The sequence below is a fragment of the Seriola aureovittata genome, chromosome 9 (genome assembly GCF_021018895.1).
Source record: "Seriola aureovittata isolate HTS-2021-v1 ecotype China chromosome 9, ASM2101889v1, whole genome shotgun sequence".
NCBI lineage: Eukaryota > Metazoa > Chordata > Actinopteri > Carangiformes > Carangidae > Seriola > Seriola aureovittata.
Window position 1 is genome coordinate 6,064,482 of NC_079372.1, and position 26,408 is coordinate 6,090,889.

Genomic DNA, 26,408 nt, shown 5'->3' on the forward strand with positions numbered 1-26,408 from the left:
TACTGAGCCCCTGGAAGGTGTTGCCATGGGAACCCATGGGAGGGTTTGGGTGTGCTCGGGGGAATTTAAAGGAGCCGGGAAAGATTTCTCCGCACTCATCCTTCCAGATCAGTGATATTTGATTAACTAATTACTTGAGGTAGGGAGGTTTCACTGGAAATGAAAAAAGGTTGAAAATGTGTGAAGAAAGGCCCCTGGAAAAAATGGAATAAGTGTACGATGAATTAATAAAGGGTAAAAAATCTCCCGTGTAATTTTCTTGCAGCCACAGGACATCAATTATTCACAAAAAATAGTAAAGAATCCATAAAAGTAGGTCATGACTGCAGGATACCAAAGAAATTCATTTGAATATTTAAACCCAGAGAGAGACCATGCTGCACAAACTGCACAGTTTGCTATGAACATGAGTAAACTGCATTGGATCCTCAGTCAACACACGGGAGAGATAATGAGGAGCAGCAGAGGCTGCTGCTCCTCAGAGAGTGATCGGGAGGATAAAGCTCAGTGAACCCAAGTGCTCCTGGCAGCAGTGAGGGAGGAAGGGCCTGGGCTCAGGGTGCGATAAAGGCAGAAAGCAGAGGTGGATGTAAGCTGGATTTGATGTGATAAAAAACAGGAGGGTCCCTCTGTGTGGACCTGAAGCTATATACAAGACAGAGAGCGTATATGTCATATGCTGCATGCATAGAATTGGGAGCAGGGTCATAATGTGAAATACCACATCATTTACAGTGTGTCTCCTGCTTGGGTCAGAACAGACAAAAAGGACATGCTTGTCATTTGTTACATATGCAGTGAATCCATGGAGGGTTGGGAATCAGTCAAGGGAAGAGAGGAGAGGTGAGGGGAAGGTGAGAAACGTTTTCAAGTGCAAAGACCATAAATTTCACACCTTCCCCTGTGCGAGCAGAGAGGCGGGCGGGCGATCTTAAAGAAAGGGCATTGGAGAAAGAGATGAAGAAATGGGTGAAGGTATCTGTGACAAGAGTGAGAATGGAGGGTGTGCCAGCAGGGAGGCAGAGGAGATAAACAAGGCCAGGTAGAGGAAGGGATGATTTGGGAAAGGGGAGCGAGGGCTGGGGAAGGCAGGCATCGGGGTCATAAAAACTAGGAGATGTGTTCTGGCCTCTGGGTCTTCATATCTTTTACATTTCTAATTAAAAGAGATAAAGAGTGAGGGAGCCATCAATCCCACAGTGATTTCCCAGTTAAGGTTTTAGAGGGAGCTGTAAACTAGGCAGCCCGGCATCATTGATTTTATAATTAGCTATCGTCACCCCAGACTTAAGATGGAGGGAGTGTGGTAGAGGGGCAGAAGGAGAGCTTAAAAGAGGGAGCAGGAGACTGTTGGAGGAGTGGGGAGACACAAGGCTGAAGATGATGAGGAGGTCAGCCCTGAGGGGGGACTGAGGGAGAGCCAAAGGTGAGCAGAGAGAAAATCCAGAATGAGAAATGTATCTGAAACAGGCAATGAGCCAAAAGGGAATATAGGCTATAAAGCTGTGTGAAAAGAAATGGCATAGTTAATTACCAGTGAAATATCATGTGAGGATCTAAATATTGCTATGATCTTTGGCCAGAAAAAGACACATTAGACCCAATAATGGATACATAAACCGTTTTATTATACAGAACCCACCCAAACCCTGTTAGAATGACTGATAAGAAAATACACGGTGGTGTACATGTGGGATAACCTTCACACAAAAAACTTCAAAACAAACCATAACCACTGGAGCTTTATTGCAATGTGAGACGGTGTCCTGATGAGGAGCACTTGTATTGGAGCTCTCAGCGGAACGACAAACAAAACAAAACAAAAAAGACTTCCCTAAGACATAAAGTCAGATCACAACCACAAACAAGGACTATGGAGAATACATGTAGTGTGTGCTTTATTCTGGGAAAGCATACCAGACTCCTCAAAAGACTATATATGGAGAATCGACATGTACTGCAACACCAGAATACCTAGTAAGACAAAGGAAATGAGAGGTGGACAGACATTTACTCTTTTCATATCTACCTTAATAATCCTGTTCCTTCTGAAGCTGTTTAAACATTAAAATTCATTTCTTTTGCAGATCTTCACCCCTGCCTTAAACTCAGCCTGCTGGTATCACTCCCTTTCATTAGCACCAATATCTTGCAACAGTACAACTCAAATATTAAATCTAATAAAAGACTCAAAGTGAGTATCTGAAAGCAGAAAATAAAAACACAGTGTCGATAAAATATACGTAAACACAACACACAATGGTAATGATTAAGATAATGATTAAAAGGACACAACTGACATATCGTTAAGTATCCATATATCAACTTTTCATCTAAAAACTCTTCTATAATAAAAATATGGTGCAAATACAGCAGATAGAATCAAGCATCAAAGTGTCTAGCAAATTTTCTTAGCCAAGCATGGAAAATTTTGTCACACATTGCACAAACAGTTGTGTGAAATCCAAACACCTATTTCAAACTAAACCTGAATATAGTTTCTTTGCAGCATAACTCAAGTTAATTATAAATAGGAAATCATGAAAAATGCATACAGTATTGATTAAAAGGTAGTCAGCAATTTTATTAGACAGTATATTACCATAGGACTAGGGGGAAATACCAACACCATGTGATGATGTCAAGATCTATGAAGAAGATATTCTTTGACTCTTATTTCATTATTTTAGGCACAAATTTAGAACTGCATGACTGTGAATTAAGATTCCTGTACAATATAAACTGTAATAAAGACTGACTAAAGACTAAATATCCAAATGACCAGCTAGTAAATTTGCATTTCATTTTAATAATTATGAAATGTAAAATCCAGGATCATTAATTAACAAGTAAAAACTGCAGCTGATTTATAGCGAAAAGCTTATGAGCATTAATTTTATAATAATGAAGATATGAAGTCGCTGAAGTAGAAAGTTGCATCTGGCATCTATCTTGATAGACTTTAAACACAATCTGTTCAATAAGCTCTCTATTTCAAATAGAGCGCCTCTGTATCACTAAATCTCCTGAACTGCAACTGCATGACAATCAACTGCTAATGCGTACAAGAAAGTGCATATCAAATCTTAGTTCTGAGTAAATGGAGGAGAAATATGATGTCATAGACCTACATTACTGCAATATAATTTTAGCATGATGCTGTATCTTTACTTTATGCTGCCATGAATAGTGTTCAAAGCTGCTGGGTAGAATTTAATGCTGGAGGAGAGTTTTGCCATGATTTTCAGTGGAGCCAGGCCGGCACAAAACATCATAATTACGTTGCCTGTCATGACTCCTAATCACAAATGTCATAAAAACGACATAGCATCCATCGTAAAGCTCTTGACATAGCAATGATTCAACAGAAATCATTCTGCTACAGCCTGCAAACTCTCAAATGCTAGAGCCCATGCCTAAAAGCCCGTCGTATCAAACTATGCAACAGTCGTATGTCAGTCATAAACACGGTGTTGACCTGCCACCATAAGTATTATGTCATTCCTAACTACAAAACAGTGAGGGTAATAACAGTCTAGGAGGGGAAAACCAAGGTTCAGGGCAGATACGATGTAAATTGCATATTAATAATTTGTCTGTGTAGTGAGTGAGCTGTATATGTGCTTGTTAGTGGAAGTAATGTGGAACAACACAAAGTCCCCCCTTCTCCTCTTTTTGATCACTCTCTGTGGCCGCGGCTGGACTGTCCACTGCTTACCATAGCGAGGTGTCGGCCAGATCACTGGAGGAAGACACAAAACAGAGAGTGTGTGTGTGTGAAAAACTTGAAAGAAACACACATTCTGGTTGAAAGAGGATGTTAGACTGAAGGAGTGGGTGAGTGGGAGAGCGAGGGCTTTAATGATGCTGAAAATTGGCCCGTGACTGCGGTACACCCCTCAGGTAAATCATTGCTACGGCTTGCTGTCAACTTATCTGTCCCCTTGTCCTCCCATCTTGCCCCTCCCACGCCCCGGCTCTGTCTCAGACCGTCTCCCCCGTCTCACCCTGACTCAACTTCTTTTACGACCACATATTCAAAACTTCCATCTTCCAGCCATACTCACCCTGTCACCATAAATAACTGGTCGCATGTGTCTGTGTGCTTTAGCAAGCTTTGAATTAATTGTGTATGTGTGAACCATTTCTGTGTAAGACCAGAGGTGGAAAGTAACTTTTGCTTAGATGCTATGTTTAGGGACAATTTTGAAGTACAAGTACTTCATTTTGCTTTTACTTTTCTACATTTCAGGGAGCAATATCATACTTTTTACTCCACTGCATTTATCTGGTGGCTGTGTTCACTAATTACTTTGCAGAGTAAGGCTGTACGCACAAATCAAGTCATGAGCTCATAAAATATAATGCATTACTGGAGTTTAAAACCAGCCAACGTGACAGGTAGAAATTTGTTGGCTTGTTTGAAATATTCATTTCAATATGCAGTCAGTAATGCAAATCTCCATTTTTGAACATTAAATCTTCAACTGTGATCAATTTGTTGTGATTGTCTTATTGTCACTCAATGTGGGAAATATGCGTCAGTAAGTAGTTTGTCCATGCGTCCGTTCACATGCATTTCTGCCTTTTAAAGTATCCTTCACTTAGGTAAAAGTGCCAATACAACCACCAAAATATACTTGAGCATCAAAGGTAAAAATACTTGTTCCCTCTGGCTGATATATTATTATATATATATATATTAAATTATTATATTGCTAATACTGACGCAACAATATGTAAGTAGCATTTCACTGTTGTAGCTGCTCAAGGTGGAGCTGGTTTAAACTACATTATTCATAGGTAGGTTTAGCTCAGGCCCCACCACCGATAAATCTGAGGGGTTGCGAGAGGATTAAAGTGGTAGAAAAGAAGAAATGTAAATTTAGTGGTGTAGAAGTATCAAATAGCATGAAATGGAAATATTCAATTAAAACTAGAGTACCTCAAAATTGTTGTACTGTACTTGAGTAAATGTTCTTAGTTACTTTCTACCACTGATGAAACAGTCATGTGTGTTTGAGGCGGGAGATTGTACCTGAGAACAGTGTCCGTGTGCTCAGGCAGCAAAAGTGCCGTTTCTTCTCCAGAGCTGTGCCTTCCGCACTGAAGTGGATCAGATTCCTCCTCCTAAACAGACAGGAACACACACGCACGCACGCACGCACACACACACACGCACACACACACGCGTGCGCACACACACACACACACACACACACACACACACACACACACACACACACACACACACACACTTAACACATATCTATCCAGCAGCTATTACAGTCTAATAACTTGCAGGCTAGCAGCCTAATTGCAAATGAGATAATGTGTATACCAAATGATCCACTGCCAATGTTTAATTGGCGTGCTTGGCTATCAGCATGAAGACATAGCTCATTTTCAGTATCGCATATAATTATACTATGGTGACGCTGAACGGCTCAGATAGTGTTTCTCACCGAATCTGAGCTGTGTGCAAGAGTTTCAGCGCCGGCCTGGTGTGGTGAGGAGAGTGGGGCTGGCTGGTTGATGACCACTGCGCTCCTCTCCATCTCCCTCGGGGACGGAGGAGGGGTGGCAAGAAGCAAGGAGTCAGGCTGGCCCTGCTCACACAGGCTGTAGTGTCCCAGAGGTCTTGGTGGACGGAGGGGCTGCAGGGCCTCTGGGTTTTCGTCCTCAGAGTCAGACAACACACTGTCAGGCCGCCCTGCCAGATAGAAACAAAGAAAAGCAAAGAAAAAGTGTTCACTTTTCGTCAAAGCACTGCTCCTGTTGCCCCCCAACACAGGCCATTCTGAACAATATTTAGTGTTGCTGTTGAATGATAGTTAACACTTTTATTGTTCACATCTGCAGGGCATACAGTAGATTAATGTGTGGCTCCATTCACCTGTAGAGACGATCAGGGCAGCGCTCCACTTGGCACTGGCCTCTGTTCCCATCTTCTGCTCCAGCTGACAGATGTACTCCATCAACTCCTGTAGTGGAAAATACAGCCATCATATCACACACCAGGGCAGTACTTTCATCATGGCTCCAACAACAATCACCCTTATAACCCTCATGATATCCAACTTCCTCAAGCCAAAACTGCATAAAATGGTTACACAGTAAATACAAAAACACAACATTTGTTATTCCATAAAGATTGTTATCTCTGTAGAATAAACATATAAACATTTGTTTGATTTATGATGTGCCACAGATTGGCTGCTATTCTCCCATATGGCAGATGTTAAAACTAAGCTGGACACTGATTTTAAAAATGCTGACCATCTACTCCACTGCCAGTTCCGGGCAAATGCGGTGGTGGTTAGCCAACAAAAACTCTGCAGGCATTTTAACAGTGGCAGCACTGACTGCCCTGAAACCCACTGATTTATATTGCACTATAAACAATTTATATTGCACAATAACAACTAAGAAGACAACAACAGAAAGAAGATTCCTAACACCTGGGACATTCATAATACCAGTATACTTGTCTATACTGTATGTTACATCAGTAAGCATTAGGATATTAATATATTATTAATACCAAGCTTTTTGGAAAACAAAAAATATTCACTGGATCTTGACAGTGGTACAAATTGTAACTAAACTTGTACTAAATTTGAAGCTGATAATGAGTGAAGTGCTGCAGTTGGGAGCTTATTAAGATAAGACAGTGACAATTTACTTGTTAATCCATACAAGCCATTCATTAGCCTTGAGACCTTATCAGCTGATAATGAACGGGTTACAAAGCCAGTACCCGTGACACCACACACAGTCAGTATTTACACATGAATAAACCAACTCAAAAAACTCTTTGTCTGCACAGATTCAAGTTATCCCCTGAGAATCAAACCGTGTTTCTGACCTGCTTCTCTGCGAGTAGCTGCTCCTTCTCTTTCTGGGCAACCCTTAAGCTGGCCTTCAGCTCCTGGAGCTCCCTGCGGGTTTCACTCAGCTGAACCTGATATCATAAGACAGCAGGCCCCAGTAAATTAGAACAATCTAACAAATTCTCTCATCAAATTTTAATGACGCCAGGTTTGAGCACACTTTTGACAAAAGCATCTGCCAAATGCATGTAAAATAACACAGTCTTTTTCACCCGGTTGCAATCCTTTTCTCTTCCCAGCTCAACCTCCAGCTTCACTCTCTCCATCCTCTCCTCCTGCAACCTCTCCTCCATCCTCTGCATCTCTGTGTTGAGTTTCTCCAGATACTCGTGGTCCCTCTGTCAGGATGACACACACACGCGCGCACACACACACACACACACACACACACACACACACACACACACAAACACACACAAACACACAAACAAACACACACACACACACACACACACACACAAACATATATAAATAAATATATATATATAAAATTTTCTAAATTCTCCACTTCAGATTCTATGTTCTGCAGCGATGCAGTACCTCAGCAGTGCGCTGCAGATTCTGCCTCTCCTGAGCCCAGTGGGCTCTTCCCTCTCTAAGGGCCAGACTGGAATCTGCAAGCTGAAGGGTGAGTTGGGCAGCCTGCAGACGAGCTTGATGGAGTTCGGCCTGCCCGTGATCCCTCTGGGCTACCATGGCACTTAGATCACTCTTCAAGCCCTCTGCAGCACGCTCACTCGAGTTCAGACGCTCCCGCAGGCTCCGCATCTCCTTCAGTGCTGCCTCGCTCTCCGTCTGGCCATTAAAGGACAAGAAAGCTTGTGTTGACTACATAGGTGATCTGCTACATGATGCCAGTCACTGAATTTGAAATGCCAAAGTTGATTCTAGCACAGTTTTGGGGTGTGCTGACATAAAACTCTTCTTAAAAAACTACACTAGGAAGCATATCTATGAAGAAATACATCCATGCATCAGCAGAGATTGTAGAAACAAATTCTGATAAATTGTTTAAATAGGTGGTGTATTGAAAACTCAGATTACAAACACAAAATGTCTCCTGAACATCAGTGTTCTTTGTTAAAAATAAAACTGTGCCAATAGTTACAGTACATCACACATTTGAAGCCTCTAGCAGGCAAAGTCCAGCTTTAACTATCAAGACATTTGTTAATCTCAACCCTCCTTTCAAATACATCAGCTCTGAATCCCAAAGAAATGTCGGACCTCTTTCCTGTGGGCAGTGGTGAGTTTCTGGGTGAGTGTGGTGATTGTGTTTTGGAGCTGAAGGACACTGGTGTCTCTCTGAGCCAGGGAGTTCCTCAGACCCTGGAACTCCTTTGACAGACTTCTGAGCTCAGCTTCTGTCTGTTCCAGCTTGGTCTAAAAGAAACAAATGACGCAGATGGGGAAAAAGAGAAGGTGATGAAGGAAAAAAGAACAACAGAGATAGAGGTTTTATTATGATGTACGGCAAGTTCTGCCTTGTAAGTACCTGCAGGCTCTTTCTCTCACTCTCCTCTTCTTTCCTCTGAGCTCCTGCCCTCTTTGCTCTCTCCTTCATCCTGCACACACAGATTTAGTTACTGACAATCAAAAGTATTCATGAGACCAGTGTAACACTAAAAGAAGGAGAAGGAGAAAAGGTCAAGAGAAAAAAGCACATTTCAGACCTTTCCAACTCTGTCTCTCTTTCCACAGTTCTCTGTGTCAGGGTTTTGATGTCCTCCTCCAGCTCTTTGATTCGCTCTTCACTTGCCTCCCTCGCACCCAATAAAGCACTTCTCTCCTGGGCAAGTGATTCTCCTAAAGCCTGCTCCGCCTAACGGACCAGAAACATTTTGAATTTTTATAACAAATTCTACTTTATCATGACATAGGCTAAACTAATTTAATAATAAACTATCTTAATATAATAATTCAGATATTTTCCTAAATTGCTGTTACTTAAAATTATTATAATAAACTTGAGAGGAGATTGTTTAAGCAGAGACTTGTGCTTTTCATTGGAGAATGAGGGCATGGATAAAGAGGAAAATATGGAAATGGGAACACTCAAACTGGTCCTAATCAAATGATCTTGCTTTTCATTTGCTTAGCTCTATACACCACCTTCTGCTTCCTCTCTATCTCCTTGATCTTCTCTCGACTCTGCTTCAGCTCTTCCTGCAGCCTGTCGATATCACTTTCCAGCTCTTTGCGTTGTCTGTCCCAGGCCTCTCTTGCCCTCTTGTACTCCTCCTTCTCTTTCTCCCTTTGCCTGTTTGCCACCTCCTGCACCTGCAGCAGCTCGGCCCGCTCTCGCAGACATTCCTGCAGTCGACTCTGTAAAGAGATGGGAAGAAGCAGCCAGCAGATGGGGAATCATCATTGCGCTCCAATCTTTGTGTGCTAACAGTAAATAACAGTATCGGTCTCCCAGCATATGTGTTTTATCAGCACTCAATTTTTGCAAAACAGGAAACATACTCTCCCTCACTACCTTATCTAGTCAATATTTTCTACATTTTTTATGCTCACCTGCAGCAGTTCAGCCCTGGGTACTACCAGCAGCATGCCTGTGCCTCCTTCCTCTCCATGGGGCTCCTCCTCAAGGGTCACCAGATCCTCCAGTGGCTTTGGTGCACAGAAAGTAAATTTGGAGCTGCGGGAGCAGACTTCCCCCTTAGCATCGACATATACAAACTCATACTCTTGGGAGCTGGGCTTGGGTAGGTAGGATGCTAAAAAGTGGTGGAAACAAGATGAGAGATACATTATACAAGTTAATTTGCAGAGAATAATTGTGTTTCAGAGTAGCCCTGCTGTCATTTAGAGCTATCTTCCCATTATGCTTATATGGAAAGTAGGTGCAACTTAACTACCTCTGAATTTGGAGGAGCTAATCACCTTTTAAGGACACTATAAATCTTAATGAGACAGACAGTATTATGGTATTTATAAAATATGAGGCTATAAACACATTTATTTTACATTATATGGCTGTGCTGCTGTGATAAATAAAGCAACATTTACAGACGGTTTAACATTCAACATCTATTTTATTTTATATTGCAGTAACACTGATTTTTAAGAGGCGTGTTGCAATACAACTCCCGGCCACCGGAGGCAGCACCAATATCGTTTAGCGCAGGTGTGCGAGACAGAAATTAGGCGCCATCTTGGATTTTATAATGGTCGTCATTACTTTAGGAAATAACACTCCTTAGAATTTTATAACTTTACACCGGCCTGGAATAGACATTTTTTCATCCTGATATATCAAGTCCAGCTTGCCTCGAGTTAGTTACGGTTGTTAATGAGCACAGAGTACCTGAAATAGGCGGGTCGCTCCAATGGTCGTGTATCACAACAAACTAACAACAACAACAACAACAACAACAACAACTACTACTACTACTACTACTAAGTGTTGCTAAAGGTTGGAGCTGTCTCAAGGTAAGTGCTTTGTCTGCAGTGCTCAAAGAAACTCGTGTTTTCTGAGTTACGCTTGTTTGCTCTTTTACTGGAGGTTAGAAGAGATTATTATCAACAGTTTTATCTCTGTCGGACCTGTTTAGCATAATTTAGCATACAAATGAACTGAGGCAGGTGAAAACAGTTAAAGTTAACTTCCGCCTAATTAAAGCGGAAAAACACGCCTTTCGGTGGCTCCGAATTTGACTCATTCACATGTTGTACTTTGTTAGAGATCACCAATACATCCAAGAATTACCTGGGTTTTGTTCAGAAAGTTTGTGAAACCAGTAACTACACTGAGGACAGGTAAACACGGCCACTGAGTCCAGTTGTTTAGCGTCAGTGGGGCTAGCTACAGCAAGCTAACTGTTCATTTCGCATCACAATTTCGAATTTTTCGAACACAAAATATGCCTGATAAGCGGTTTGTCGGCTCCTCCAGTGTTTGTGCAAAGCTCATGCTTTCCAAACATGTCAAATAGCTACTGTAGAAACCACAGTGATGAACGTAACATAGCAATAGCTAATATAACGTTAGAAGCAAAGCAGGTGGTGGTATACGCAGCTAAATTGGAGTTAAGGAGCCTTCATTGGATCTAGTGGAGCTTGAACTCTTATTGTGAAGGACGGATGGCCGACGGATAGCAACCTTTTGGCGACTATTACGTAAGTTAGAGAGGCTGAACGTTATACTTTACTTGTACACCATTACATTTATTGAAAGCCTCCGCGGTCGTTTATGTTAGTAGTTAAGAGCCAAATTTTAATAGTGTTGCAAAAAAACGCACACTGAAGTCAAAATAGTCACACTATCGTCTAGTATGAGTTAATGTGGAAACCTGAAGCCTGCAGTGCCTATGCATTGAGAATGGGCTTTCAGTAATTTTAGGTCTTTCAGACAGTAGTTTAACTTTTGAAATGAAAAATAATTGCATATTCATAGATTCTGGATTTTTCAATGAGGGAGGAAGCATGGTTGAAAATTTTATTAAAATCTGAGGAGGCAGTTTGAATATTTTTATGCATAAGCTGTATCAGAACACACTATTAGGCAAAGCAGTGCTTTTTCATATATCTTAACTGGTTGATTGGTTTCTGACTAGTTGTGTTATTAGCATAACCTTGCAACTTAATTGTAGTTTATTTATTAGTTCCCATATTTGTCCATATCTGCACATTCTTGATTCTCCATTTCATTTCTTTTTTTTATTTTTTTATCCCCCTCTAATAAAACATACAGGAATATATGAAGTTGTCTCCTGCTCCCCCCTGTGACCAGGAAGCAGCTAGCCACAGTCCATGACTTCACCCAGCCCATAAAGTAAGCTAATCTAATATTATCCTTATCTCACACAGGCCATAGCTTCATGTGTAGAATGATTTACTTCAAATTTCTGTTTCACAACACATGTGCAGTAAAGGGGTAAGATGGAAAACAGACAGGAAGAATGACATACAGCAAAGTTTATGAGCTGTATTGTAACTTATAGCACTAGCTTAGGTCACAGTGCAAGCAACGGTCTTTTTAAATCACTGCATCGCTGGTGATAAGGGACCATCAGCAGTTTTTTAGACTTTCTTTCCACTGCTATTCTTCCAATGAAGAATGACATTGACAGTATGCTTAAGTTAGTGATAAATCATTCCACCAGGGGTCAGTGCCACACCTGCTGCACACGTGCCCCTCACACTGAATCAGGCTTATCAGCTGCCACTGACAGGCAGGACAGAGTGAGCACTGTATTTGCCAGTGAGTAGTGGTAGTCAGAGCAGGCTTTGAGCCATTGTCTTTGTCATCCTCATTACTCAACCTCCTGCTTACTAAAGAAATTTATTCAAACCATGACACAGACTGTGTCTGTGTTAGACCAAGCCAATAGGGATGTTTGTCTTCTGCACAGGATATTCTCCCTTTTACATCTACGGAAATACCCTAAACGTAGAAATGACTAACATTTTCTACAGTCGCAAGCCCTTTGTACAACAGAGCAATTCAATTTACAGAAACATCAATCTCCTGCTGAAGGTTTTATGTGCGGATCTAAGCACTGTACTGTATAGATTCTGGCTAATTATGGGAAATAAAATGCAGTCAAGAGAACAAGGGCAACAGTACCCTGGAAATGCACAGAGCAGTTGACATCTATGCCCTCTTGATAGTCAGCCGGGGCTAGTGCCCAAACGAATGTGTGGTAGTCCTTCACTGATGACCATCCCACCTGTGGAAGAAAACATTCCCACTATGTTATTTTGCAGCTGTGTGTATATATATGTGTATATATATGTGTGTATATATATGTGTGTATATATATATATATATATATATATATATAATATATATATATATATATATATATATATATATATATATGTCTTTATTCACTTATTTGTGACAGTCATGGGGTTAACAATACCTTGAAGAGCCCTATCCAGTCATTACTGGCCCAGCTGTGCCAAGAACTCAGTGTGTAGTGGCAATCGACTCTGCTCTGAGGGAAGTAACTGCAGCCCACATTTCTAAACTCCACCCGCCAAGCCTTGTCCATGGCAACACAAAACAAAGGCAGGCTATTTTGCACCTACAGGAAAAAACACAATGTTCAAATTTGTGTTGAAACTTTTTTTACTACTTTTTTTTTTTTTGATGGAGATACTAAGTTCAAGGCAGAAATTGACATGCATGGTTAGATGAGCTAATTGTGAAGTAGGTAAGAGGTGACTGCTGAAGAACAAACAAGAGAGAGCTTGCAGTCTGCAAGTATTTATTTAGTGTAAGAAGATATCCTGACTGAGCGCACACTTGAGGAATGGACACCGGAACTAAACCTCAGTGACAGCATGGCCTTTGAGAAACATAACATATAACATGTTTGTCACTAAGGCTATTTCAGTCATCCTCAGAATCATTTGGTATTGTACACCGTCACGTGTAAACATGCAGGACAAGGTATCTTGGGCCTCCAGCGTGTAGGGGCTCAAATTCCATTGGCAAATACTCTCCATGAATTTGAAGGAATTCCTGTTTGCAGTTAAACACACCACTTGCAGACATGCTTAACATACAGAAAGCATTATTTATTCATTTAGCATTGTGTGGGATATGAATTCCAGTATAGGTCATGTGTACCTTACTATGTTGAATGTACCCTGGCATGGCAGAAATTCAAATTTTCCCCCAGACACACATGCAAACAGCAACCCAGGGCAAAGGAAACAGTAATGGTGCAGCAGAGATTATCAACAGACTAATATGACAAAATGTGCAAGGGAAAAACACTTAGAGAGAAATCTAAAAGCCCAGTTCTTTTCACACTGCACATGTGCTGCAGTTATAGATTAACTGTGACTTTATCAGATTTTCTCTCCTCTTTTACAGTCATAATCCTATATATTTATAGAGGATTAGAGTTTTCTATTTTACTAAAGCAATTTTAGGGGAATGAAAGAAGAAACTTCTCTAGTCTAAATATTTCAGAACAGTTTACAGATGCCGACTTAAACCACAGATCAGTGACGAAAATATACAGTAGCTCTGCGAGGGTTCACATTACTCAGCATGAGGCTTGAGGCCCAACAGTAGCACATGTCGACAAAACGAGGTGCCATGCACGTCGATGCAAGTTTAGGAAGACAATTGTGTAATCTACGCCATTACAGGTAGACTTGAACCCATAATGGTTAATTATCATTGTCCAATTAGTTAATACGATGCGCGTGCACGTGACGGGAGACAATAACGTCTTTGTGAAATACAAAAGACATCTGCGCACATTATCTCTACCGTCACTGCTGTCTCGCTTACCTTTATATAGCACCTCTCTGTTAACAGTCTAAGCGAGCAGTCTCTCTATCAGATACTGGAATGACAGCCTGCGAGAAAACGACAAAAACATGAGCGATACAGCCGTGCTTTACTCCTCGGGCTCGGTTGCTCCACTAACCCGAAACAATAACAAAAAACCAAAGCAAAACATAAGCATGACAGCCTCACTTCCACTGAGGAATTGTGGGAGCTGTTGTTCGATGCGTCCTTGAAACAACGCTGAAAACCTGCACTTTGAACTACAATCCCCATGCTCAAAGCGGAGAAGCAGAGGTCGCACTGGACGTAATATGACGCTTGTCGTCGGCCGCCGTTGCTTTTCTCATCGGATGTCAAAGCACAGAGGGCCACTGGTTGTCTGACAGTGTTATGAAGACGAACCAGTTGAAATCAGTATCCCTTGTGTGCGATGAGGAAAACAACGATCAGCGGGCACGATAGCGAAACGGATGCGTGCAGAGTGGGAGAGAGCAGTTTGACCCGTGTTCACTTGCTGTTGTGATTTCTTTTTATTTTGCAACCGTTCCTGTCATAGTCTCCAGGGAATCTCTAGCAGATGTCTGCATTGTGACTGCTTTGTTGTTGTCAACGTTATGGTTAGCCTATGCATTATATTCCATGCAATTTAGATGGTAGGAATGTACACTATGAAGGCTGTTTAATTTGAAGGACAATAAAATACCATTGGTTCTCTGTAACCTACACAAAATCTGCATTTTACAGTTCTTCATCTACATTTTTTTCTAATCAGAAAATATCTCAATTAAGTTGGTTTTGCTGAGTTGACCTATCTTATCTTTTATCTTAGTTATCTTACTGTGCCTCATAACGTGGGGGTGCAAATAAACCAACATGATGATGTTATGGCGCCGGACAGCAGATGGCAGTATACCATCTTGAAAACCCATTGCCTTGCATTCAGGTTGCCACATGCAGACCATATCCCTAAAACCTCTAAAACACACAGTGCATGCTCTTTAGCTTCCTGAAACTGTCCCATGGCCTTGTGAAGTAATCTGAGTCTGTTTTACATAATGTAGGAATTAGATAAAGGAAACATACCATTTAATTAGGCTGTGGCATGATATATGAAATGGAGAAATGAAAATTCCTTAAAACCAACATACCCTGCAACTTTTCAATAATCAAGGCTGGTGCAATTAAAGTCCTGGAAATATTACAACAGAACAGCAAGTATATGACTGGCTGATGACAATGCCTCAGGATAAGGAGAACATCGCTGTAAGGTTGTGGAGGTGGAGTGTATTACACTAATTTGTTAATTTGGATCAAAATGCCTAATTGTGAATTTTTAAATAAAATACTTACTTGAATATTGACTTTGTAATTAAAAGGGAACTTGATCTGAATTGATTTTAAATTCAAATCAGGATTAAAAACGATGATTTTAAGGGAATAAAAAAAACTCCTTGCAATACACTCAGCACAATGCAGTTGGCTGCCCACAACTACAAAAAAGCAAAAACCAAGTCCATAGAAGTGGAAATGAAAGTTAAGATTTAAGGTTATCATGCCTCAGCAACTGCATTTTAAATAATGTTCATCCTATATTATTACAGTTATTGATGTTCTCATACTGCCTATACCCTGCTTATTTATATCTGCGAGTCAATCCAGTCACACAGTACTTTACTCCTCCTCAATTAGTAAGTCCAGTTTGGCTAATTTAGTCTGTTGAAGACACTATAAGGACGCTTCATGTAATTTTATGCCGACGGACAGTCGATGTTGAGACCCTATAAATTGTGTTTAAGTGGATTAATAGTGTGCTGAGCTTGTGTGAGCAAAGTGGTGCTGGAAGTAGTGGCTCTCTATGCAGTGGGATAATTAAATAGGTTGTACTGCAAAGACTAGCTTATTTAGTAGCTACTGTTTACATGTGTGCTTTAGGCTAAAATATTAAAAAATTCAGATATAAAAAAGGTTCAAATTCTTAATTTGATTTGTCGCTACTGTAGTAGATTCAAAATGGGTGTCTTGCTTCTGCTTTGTTTTTATCATAATTTCAATTAACCAGTATGAAAAGCCAGATATGCATGAATATAAAATACCTTTGTATGAATTAGTCCGATACTCTGTCTCCTACTGGCTTTGTACCTGTTTTGCTAATTGGTTGGTGTTTTGTGGCACTGCTATTTCAGAAAACATCATGGCACACCTCAGATAGCCTTGACTTTGAAGCGTCACTGTTGTTTGAAGATAGAAGATGGCTGTGCAGTAGGAATGTGAGGCTTCACCCTAATAGAGACTAGACTGAAAGTGGATTGTCCATGAAACTGCTTGATCTTGACCTGGCTGCCTGCTGTTATGGGTCCTCTGTCTGTCATAACCCCCCCACTCCCAACAACTACACACACACAAACCGTCTGACTTTATACTTTTTTCTGAGGGAAGTGTAAACTGCACAGATATCAACACTTTTAAGCATTAGGTAAAAAAAACACTATCAACTACTCTGGCACAAAAGCCTCAGCGTGCTGTTTATTTATGGGTTGTAGAACTATTCCACACAAATTTAATCCCTGTCGTCTGCTGATTTCTAGCAGCCTGGCTTGGAATTCCTCTCAATATAAGAAAATGGTATAGCCCCTGAGTGCTACTGCAGTTTTATTACCTGAGGTGGTCTGTCTGAATATAGCTTACCACATGTCTCATTCAAAGGGAATGGCAGGTATGTGTCACTAGTCATAAATTGCAGCTTGCCTTCAGCAGTAATCAGTTGCCAAGGAAACCTCAAATGGGATTATGACCTTCTGTTGTGCGTAGGCAAGTAAACTGTTAGAGTTGTCAACATCCAAGAGACAAACATTAAAGATTTATGTCAGTAAACAATTTATTTCCTCATCATACTAAATTAATGTGTGATGTACCTTGTGTCAGAATAGAGCTCTTAGAATACAAGTCAATGCATTTTATTTTCTATCCAAGTAGAAAAGCGCCATGAGCATTTTTGATTTAAATATTGCCCATCACTGTGGGATGAGTGATGTAATAAGTGATGGCTGTGACCATACAGTGAAGGAAAGGCATTAGAAGGGTAGAAAACAAAGAAAGAGGGAGCGGGAGCAGAGTGCCTGGAAGGAGGGCAGAGTGTTGGGAGGGCGGAGATGGAGAAATGGGGGACGGTAGTATTTAGTATGCACGGCCAAGCTGCCCCATCTGCTTAGCGCAGCAGTCCCTGTCGTATAACTGTCTACAGGCCGTGGGCCACATAAAGAATGTCTCAGATTTGATGTAATTCCGCAAAATTAATGACAGCTTTACTCGGTATGGGCCGTGAGGGAATGATTAGTGTTTGATCGTCCATCTGATCAGTTCCCTTGGCTGGCTGCAGGAGAGATGCTCTGTTATATGCCGGCATGCTGCCTATGGCAAGCACACATGGACACACAGATACACCTATCCCAAAATTTTTCCTGGGCCCCATGCTCTAGTTTATGTTCGAGTTCTGGTTCCTGTTTCCCTCAACACAGGCAACCAGTATCTTGTTAAACCCTCTGTGCTGTGACACTTCACATCAAAATGAACACCTACTGATGGGATGGATGGAGGTCCCACTGGTGATGTGATTGTGTACAGGGCCATTTTTATATCGGGCTGTGCAGTATTTCAAAGGAAAGTGGGCCAACCAGCATCCAATTGAGAGAACTCAGAGGTCACACTATGACCTTTTACAAGATATGCTTTACTGCAGTTGTGATTGGAATTGGGTATTAGTTTTTAAAAGAGATGGGGAATGGATTGGGAATTTGAGAGAAGAAATTGATCCACTGAATGGATTGCAGGAACTGGACAAGTGGAATTCCTCTCCTTTTAATTCAGCCCCACCTCAGCCTGCCCAACCCCCATCTCTTTCCTCCTCTTGGGCTGCTGCGTTTACAAGCGAACAGGGCATTCTGTTTTACAAGTGAGCCTGGTGCGTCTCGGTGTGCTAGCAACATTAAAATTGAACCCGTCTTATCTGTACAAAGCGTGAGGCTTTACATCAGAGGCTGTCGTGCTGCTGCCATGAGGCTCCTGCGTACTTTTATGTAATGTGGTGCAGTCAAAAACCCAGTGGACAATTAAAGTGAGCTGATAGATAAACAAGTGATTGAAGGCTGGGATGTTAGTTTGTGGAATGTAAGGTAGAGTTGGGGGAGGGCAACTTTATTGCCAAACTGTTTACTATTGTTAACAAGGCCAAGTCCAACTCATGACATGCATTTCTCAGCCAAATGAAATGTCATCATCACTTACAGACAGACTGATCTCGGGAGAACTGCGGTGTCTCTGACCATTAGCACTCTGGTCCAGTATCAAGCGCGGGGAGCCCAATTCAGCAAAGGCTTGGGGAGGGTTGTGTCCCTGCCAACACAGATTGTTGGACAGATTGGCAATCCTTCACTGTGTATGGACAGAGTGTTTTTCCCTGAAATTGTAGGCCATTATAACAAATTACTTGCAAAAACACCATTAAAGTAAACAAAAAACCTCTTGCATCTGTTTTAATGCTAGGCCCGCTCCAGCTCGATTGCAACTCATTTCATTATCCTCTCTGTTTTCTTCTTTCTTCAGTGTTTTTCAATTTTTGTACTCTCTTCCATAACACTGTCTTTCCAAATTACTTGAACGTGTTTCCTCCAGCCTGGGTCCCCCCTTCCCAATCGGCATCCTCTGATCTCCTTTCATTCTGCTCTATTTCTTGGCCCACTCCTCCTCCCCCACTGCTTTCTTTTTCTCCTCCTCATTTTATATTTTTGGCTGAGCTGAGGACCTTTCTTAGTGCAGTGACCTTTCAGGTTTTAAATTAAGCCCCACTGCGGCATGTCTCTCTTCATAGACCGCCGGTTACGAGCCTTCAGAGAACCGCAAAAAAATAACGATTCTGATGAAATGGCCCCTTTAAAAAGCTCTTCCAAATTCCTTTTACATTTTTCTTCCCCTCCTCCCCCCTTTCTGGTCGCATTAATATTCACACTAATGAGGAACATCCTAAAGAGCAGACCATGGAAAATGTGAGATGAGACGCATGCACATGCCTCCCCACATGCACATCATACACACACTGTTGCTCATTGCTAATGGGTTCTAATCAAATGCCATGTATGTTTGAAGTGATTTATGAAATCTGGGCAGCCTATGCTTGCAATGTGATTGCTTAATCAGAAAGAGACCATTTTTCAATGGATAACTCAGTTTGTGGCCTTTTAGAAGGGACCATGTTTTACATTATGTGATTAATAGGCTTCTATTAAATTCTATTTAGATGATGAAGAGTTTTTTTTTACTGCACTGAGGTCATGTTGTTACCTGTTAGTTCTGTATTTCTTTCAATACTTCACATATGTCCAGAATTTCACAGTATGATGTCAACAGGTCCGTGCTGTGTTAGGAAACAAGGTGATGATAAACCTCAGTGCAGTATAGTCATACAGGACCTCCCAGGTGCTGAGTAAGGGTGTAATGGCCTTGTTCACTATCATCAACCTCTGGTCTCCTGTGCATAATCCTGCCGTGCTTTCAGAAAATGGTAATAAGGAATGTGACTCAGTCAACCAAAGCGTACTACAAAAATGCTCCAAATTTAATTGAAACAACATGAGCTGTATCTGCCCTCCAAAGCCACAATCAAATCATACCTGTTCATTGCACCCCTATAAAACTCAAGACAGAGAAAGCAACAGCACTTACTGGGAATAATCAGAGCAATTAAGCTCTACAGTGAAGGCTGAGCTGATGGCTGTTTTGGGCCTCATGGGAAAAGATTTCCAGTGAGTGTTGTGGAAGTGCAGTGTCTCAGACACTCTGAATTTAGGTGAGGAAATACAAAGTTTTACTCATGAATACACTTAAGCAGACATGTATATTTTATTTAATCGAGTATTCTCTATGAGATCAACATTTCATTTGCAAGAAGGACCTGAGTCAGACATCAGAAGAAATAAGCAAAGGGAGAGGACACACGTTATCAGCAACAGAAACATTCCCAACATATCCCAAATGAAAAATTTAAAATGCCACAGTGGAATGAAATGTTTTTAAATCCCTTGTTGTTAAGTCAAGTCAATTTTTATGTGTATAGCGCCAATTCACAACATACGTTATCTCAAGGCACTTACCAAATAGAGCAGGTCTAGACCTTCTCTATTTACAGAGACCCAACAATTCCCACCAAGAGCAAGCGCTAGGTGACAGTGGCAAGGAAAAACTTCCCTTTAAGAGGCAGAAACCTTGAGCAGAACCGGAGTCGGGGTCGGAGGCCATCTGCCTCGATCGGTTGGGTTGGGGAGAGAGAGAGAGAGAGAGAGAGAGAGAGGCCTAATTTATTCTATTGATAGGGAGAATATTATTAAATATATCTGGTCTGGTAGCTTTAAATTTGAAAAGAGATGTTATTGAAGGCACCTTTATTAGAAGGCCTTTATAAACAAAGATGATAGTGTGAATGCTCTTCTTATTGCTAGTGAGGACCAGCCTGCTTTTTCATATAGTGAACAGTGATTAGTATGTTTATCTCTTGTAATGAAGCATAAGGTACAATCTGTATTCTGGAAGAGGTTAGCACTGTACTGGGAAGATGGCTGTATTTGAGCACATTGGCGCTGCACTTCTTGCAGTTACATATTTCATGTCATAAAATTTCCACTGACACCCTCAGATGCAGACACAGTACCAAGGAAAAAGGGGTGTGGAAAATTCTGAACAACCTGTGACTTGATGTGGAAATATGCAGACATCAAATGTGCTGTTTTTCTCCTCAACAGATTGGTACTCTCCACTAAGGGTGAGCACACTGTAGCCTTGAATATTAATCTCCCTCCCTATATGGCCTGCATCTAACAACATGCAGAGATGATTTCTGGGGCCTCTCTGCTAAGGTGCTCCTTGCAGCCTTGGTAACCCTAATGAATTATGGGCCAGCCTAGTTAAAACATGTGTGGTATTACCCCATTCCAGGGTGTGTCCTCCTGGGTGTCTATGAATCACTGATCTCATCAGACTGGTTCTCTCTCCTTCTCTCTCCTCTCTACTCTTCACATCTCTCTCTCTCCTTTTCTCTCCCTCTCTTTGCTCCCCTCCCCCATTCCCTGTCACACTCCAGTCCCCCAGGGCATCTGTCTGGGATCTGCCAGGCTCATCAGTGGAGAAGAGAAGGCTAACTGGGAGCCTGTACTGGCTGTAAATCTGACCAGGGAGGGAGGAAAACCTGCAGTGGCCACACTTCCACTGCAGCCCAGTAAGTCCAGCAGGCTCCCAGTACACTGAAAACCTCTTACTTGCATCAACATGTGCAGACACACACACACACACACACACACACACACACACACACACACACACACACCCACACACCCACCCACACACACACCCACCCACACACATATACTGAACAAGGCAGTTTGTGCGCAGGTGTTCAGGTGTTCACTGCCAGTAAAGCTCACCTAACTTAACTTCACTGCAATTATCTAAACCTGTTTTGACCTGAGAGTGACAATCAGCTCTCATGCTATATCTTTACCATTTCTTCACAAAATCATCCAGCATGCATACACATGCTAACAGGGCATGCGCCTTTCTATAAAGGAAAAAAGACACAGGCTTTAGAGCTTCTCGTTGTATAGTATATAGTGAAGGTGTTTTATTGTTAATCCCTTTTCATTCTATTTTGCTTAAAAAATCCTATAATACCTTGATAGGCCTATATCTGGGAGAGAAAAGTCTCTGTATGAATAGACATATTGTTTGCATAGATACGACTTGCTTGTGGTCAAGTGTTTATTATTTCCTAGAAAGAGGATAGTGGCAAATGTTTGCTGCTAAGGAGGTGATGAGAGTTGGGTGGTGTGCTGTCTGAGAAGTGAGAAGTATTATTTAATCCATGGTGCTATGCAGAGGTAATTTCTGTCTTGGAGTAGCCATAAAGCACTGGAAGCCTAGCAGAGATCTGGACTGCAATGCAGTGAGGTGGGCCCTGCTCTCATACATACATTTAGCTGGGTGTGATACCATTCCATACACATAGACACACACCCTCCCTCTCCTTATCTGAGAAATAAGCATTTTTACAGAGTTTGAGCTGTAAAAGGAGAGGAGCAGATAGCCCATAAATCTAGCCATAAAAACGTTAAGTTGTCAGAGGTGCCATCAGCTATCAATCGTGTGCGGCAAGCTGATGAAGGGGAAATAGGTGATAAAAAACAGCATTTTAGGGAAATTATGTCCAGTCTTCCATTTGCGAAGTGCTGCAGTCGCATCACGGCAGAATCTTAATCACTGGCTGGTGTGGCCAGGGACTGTTCCTTGGTGTGACAGTGAGGAGGAGCACACCCTGGTGGGAGGGTGGTATATGGAGGAGGAAAGGAGAGCCGTAGGGAAGACGGGGGGAGCAGCATTGTAGAAAATTATACAACTAGCATAAATCACTTCTACACTACCGTTTTTCTCTCTCCCTCAATTTCTCGCTTCCCCCATCTCCCTGACTCGCTCTCTCCCTCATTCTCTGCTCCTTTCTCTCCTTCATGGCCGTGCATCTCCCACTCCTTATTTGCACTCCCACTGCTCTTCACCCTGGCAGTTCCCCTGGCTTTCTGCCCTTTATTCTATCTTTCACTTCCTCCCCATGTGCTTTATTTGAAACACTGCTGGTCACCCTCACTATCCCACTCTCCATCCATCTCAACTTCATTTCCACTGTGGTTTGTTTACATGCTTTCTTTATTGATCTGCTTTTTGTTGCCTACTAGGGATTTATCCCCTGTCCATGGGACTGTATTAGTGAACCTTGAGATTGACTTGTCTCTCTGAGATGGTTCGGATATAGTCTGTTCTTGAAATAAAAGAAAATACTATCTGGGCTGCAGCTTATTTCACACTTTATCAGACAGCACTGTGACAGGATTCCTGGTTGCTTCTTTATTGTGGAATTTTCCTCCCCAAATAGAAAAAAACAACCAGTGATGCTTTTATATCCGAAGGCATTTTAATACAACTTGGGTTTTCATTGAAACAGCTGTGAGACGAAAGTAAATTATTCTATACCCTACAGCTGTTTTTTATATTAACTTGTGTATAATACAGTGTGTGTCTTATGCGCGTCAGTGTAAGGGAGTGTGGGCTTGTAGCACAGAGAAATGATAGAAAGGCATCATGTGAGATTAGCCTTGCCTATTGAATTGATAAATGCCTTCATTGTCTGATCTGTGACTCCCCCTTTAATCTAAGGTCATTTGTTAATTAATTTGAATAGCCTTACAGGCTCTGGTTCTGCTCCAGTGGTCTTGGTTGAGTGATGTCATTCTGCACTGAGCAGACTTGAAGCACTGCGAAATGAATGCAGTGATGCATGTTCATCTGCAGTGGCCCCTCTGTGTATTCTTTCCTGTGTCCATTTATCAGGGGAAGGTGTTACTGAGAACAAAGCACTCCAAGGTGTGAAAAGTGCCAATGCTGTATTTTCTCCCTTAAGATGGTGACAAGGATACGGTAGACTATTGATTTACTATATGGAGCTAATAGTTCTGGTTCTGATGAGTTTATGAAGTTATAATGTTTATGCAGGACGACCACAACAATGGCTTCATTCACAAAGTTACTGATCACCTACCAGGTGGTTCTCTGTGGTCCTGGTGGTTTATGTTGAGACATTAAAGATGCTCTCTGGAAGTGATCACAGTTGGCAAAGTCTTGTGTCAGGGGCTGTGCTGCCACCTTTAGTTGGACTGAGGTACTGTAATGCAGTATCCATTCCCACAGCATCAGTTTTGGTGGGCTACTCTGCAGTTCAGTCACACAGCATGTGTTTGTGACAGAGGGTAGTTTTACTGCATTACAGCTAGTGTACAAGTGAACATGCAGGCTTTATGTAAAATGGACTGTCACAAAGATATACTGTCCAACTGTGTTTAAGCTTTTCTACCATGAGTGCAATTAATGTTTAAAAACAACTAGGTATTAACTTTGTGAGCAGTGTTGTCCTCCCATGCATTTTAGGTGGTGTTATACATGTAATTCACCGTTTGTCCCTTGCCATACTTGTGCTTTGCTTTGTATTTGTTGATGATTTGACTGGGATCTTCTTTACGCATTCAATGTTGCCTATTGGTATCTAGTTATGTTGCTGCTTTCAGGCTGAAGTTTTGAGCATGTTTTTACCCCCCATGCACAGTTGATACACATTGGTTTCTGGCTCAGACTAAAACAGTGCTCTTTGTAATCTTTGCAACAGCAAAAACTGCTTTATGATGTTTGGCTTTTAAACATTGCCAGAAAATGTGAATGAAAAGGAAAGGCTCTGATTTCAGCTGGATGGCAGTGGATACCTAAATGTTTTAATGCACAAGGTCAGAGACCAGGAAATTTGTCATTAATGGTCTCATTTTCATTTGTCTAGTTTGGGTATTTTAATGTGTAATATTTTAAATCTATAGGTGTCCTAGACCCACTTAACTTTAGAGTGTGTATGTTTGCAAATCTTTGAACACCATGTTGTATCATGTGTTTGTATTAAAAAGCTTATTAATTTGACTATGTGTTTAAAGATTTTGGAGAAGTGATAAACCTCTGAGGTTTCAAATGGTGTGCTTATATATTATCGTTATATTCACCCCGTCATTTATGTCTGCAGATGACATAAATGGGTGAATATACGATAATACATATGAATATATACGATACAGGACATTTTTTTCTGGGGTGTTCTATTATAGGGAGTGGTTTTCCTTTCTGATGAAATGTTGTGCAATGACAGCTGCATCTGACAGGGGGCAGTCGAGCACACATATCAAAGCAGCAGAGAGCCACAGCCGGTCCTGCCTCTGCACATCTCCTTTTCCCTCCCTTTGTGGCAGTATTACTGTTTCTGTCTTTGTATCAGAGGATGTTTAAAGCAAATTGCAAATGAAGCATATATGTGTAATGCTATATGAATAATTGTCGAGAAGTACTAACTGTATTTGAATCATTTTGAGTCATGAATATATTTCTGTGAAGCACTGCTGTAATTATAAGCGCTCACTGGATTATATCCCCGATTAATGTTCTCTTCATTAGCATTAAATCATGTAATTCATTTTCATTTGGAGGTCAAAGGAGGCAAAATGAGGGATGGAGTGAAGATAATATTATCTATAGGACAATGTCTGAGGAAAAAAAAGCAGTGTTAAGATTATAACACATTAATGTTGAAGCATTCAAAAAGTTTAAACAGCGTACATGAAAAGAACATTTATTCACCCTCCAAAGTAAGCTTGCCAGTTACAGTTCAATGAATTCAAAATGTGGAGTTGTAATTTTGTACCCATAAAACTATTGAAAGAATTTCGTTCATTTCACTACTATCCATTTCACTACTCGCCACATTTATGAGCAATAAGAAATAGATACATTAATGTTATTGCACATTTGAATAATGGTGCTGCACTAAACTTCTTACTGAACATTCACAGAAGGCTTTTTGTTTTTTTCCTTCATTCTAAACCAAAGGAAGTAAAATCAAGTAATGATTCCAGGCTGATGAAGTTTTGGAAGCAGCTTCCATTTTTTATTATTTATATTCATTGTAATGCTTCTTTATGTGTTCATAATAGAACACAATAAAATTGAATATTACTGTTTGTTTTCATTCACCAGTAATTTGTTTCCTCCCTCTCAGCACTTTGACTGTCGGTTTGATTAAAGGTTTGCTGCTTTTGCTCGGTGGGTGTTTGCAGAAAAGCACGCTGATTGCAGAAGTATGGTTGCATAGCATGCTGTGTAGGCCTTTTTGTTATTGTGCTCTAAAGGTGATTACATCCTAGGTTTATACTTTTTTTTTAAGCCCAGTGTCACTTCTGTTTCCTTAGCCCTCCATAGAAGAAAAGTCATAAACCCTTTTTTTTTTTTTTTTGAGCAACCATGTTAAAAAGAACACCTGTAACTCGACACACAGACCTCTCTACTCAAATGCCAGGGGCAACTTTATGACTCATGGGAATGGGGACACACAGCTAAATAGATAGTTTGTGTACAAGCCTATCTTCCAGTTGAGCATTCTCTTGGTTTCAAACATCTGAATGGAGGCCATTTTGGTTTGGCCTTATGTTTGCACAGTCCTGGGATTGTGCAGGCGCTAGTGGGGGATGGGTGGGCTGCTGCTGCTACCCTGAAGACTCCTGTTAATGTTTTAGTCATTCTGGAGCCGCTGGGCTGGGAGACAGATTCAGTCAAAAAGCATTCGAGCACCCTCAGGTCCT

General features: G+C 41.2%; 1 protein-coding gene and 1 long non-coding RNA gene across 5 annotated transcripts in view; one reads left to right on the forward strand and one right to left on the reverse strand.

Annotated features, from left to right (window-relative positions):
• Nucleotides 1–1,604: 1,604 nt before the first annotated feature.
• Nucleotides 1,605–14,334, reverse strand: calcoco1a (calcium binding and coiled-coil domain 1a). Its single transcript, XM_056384973.1, has 15 exons — nucleotides 14,155–14,334; nucleotides 12,767–12,931; nucleotides 12,469–12,571; nucleotides 9,414–9,616; nucleotides 9,006–9,218; nucleotides 8,567–8,715; nucleotides 8,389–8,458; nucleotides 8,121–8,276; nucleotides 7,434–7,688; nucleotides 7,106–7,231; nucleotides 6,869–6,964; nucleotides 5,897–5,984; nucleotides 5,466–5,713; nucleotides 5,039–5,130; nucleotides 1,605–3,742 (listed from the first exon to the last, which is right to left on the reverse strand). The coding sequence occupies exons 2-15, from the start codon at nucleotides 12,896–12,898 to the stop codon at nucleotides 3,715–3,717; spliced, it is 1,959 nt and encodes a 652-aa protein (XP_056240948.1). The 5' UTR covers nucleotides 12,899–12,931; nucleotides 14,155–14,334; the 3' UTR covers nucleotides 1,605–3,714.
• Nucleotides 9,627–26,408, forward strand: part of LOC130174775 (uncharacterized) — a 56,505-nt gene continuing 39,723 nt past the window's right edge. For all 4 annotated transcript variants that reach the window (XR_008828628.1, XR_008828629.1, XR_008828626.1 and 1 more), the window contains exons 1-3: nucleotides 9,627–10,331; nucleotides 11,593–11,673; nucleotides 21,281–21,415. This is a non-coding gene — a long non-coding RNA (uncharacterized LOC130174775). The remainder of the gene's footprint in view (nucleotides 10,332–11,592; nucleotides 11,674–21,280; nucleotides 21,416–26,408) is intronic.

Bases quoted from the DNA above. Each gene is read 5' to 3' on its own strand.
- calcoco1a (XM_056384973.1), bottom strand. From the start codon at position 12,898: ATGGACAAGGCTTGGCGGGTGGAGTTTAGAAATGTGGGCTGCAGTTAC. The intron at 8,459-8,566 runs GTCTGAAATGTG...CTGTGTGTGCAG, and splicing joins AGAGAGACAGAGTTGGAAAG to GATGAAGGAGAGAGCAAAGA. The intron at 5,131-5,465 runs GTGAGAAACACT...CTGTCTGTTTAG, and splicing joins TTGCACACAGCTCAGATTCG to GAGGAGGAATCTGATCCACT.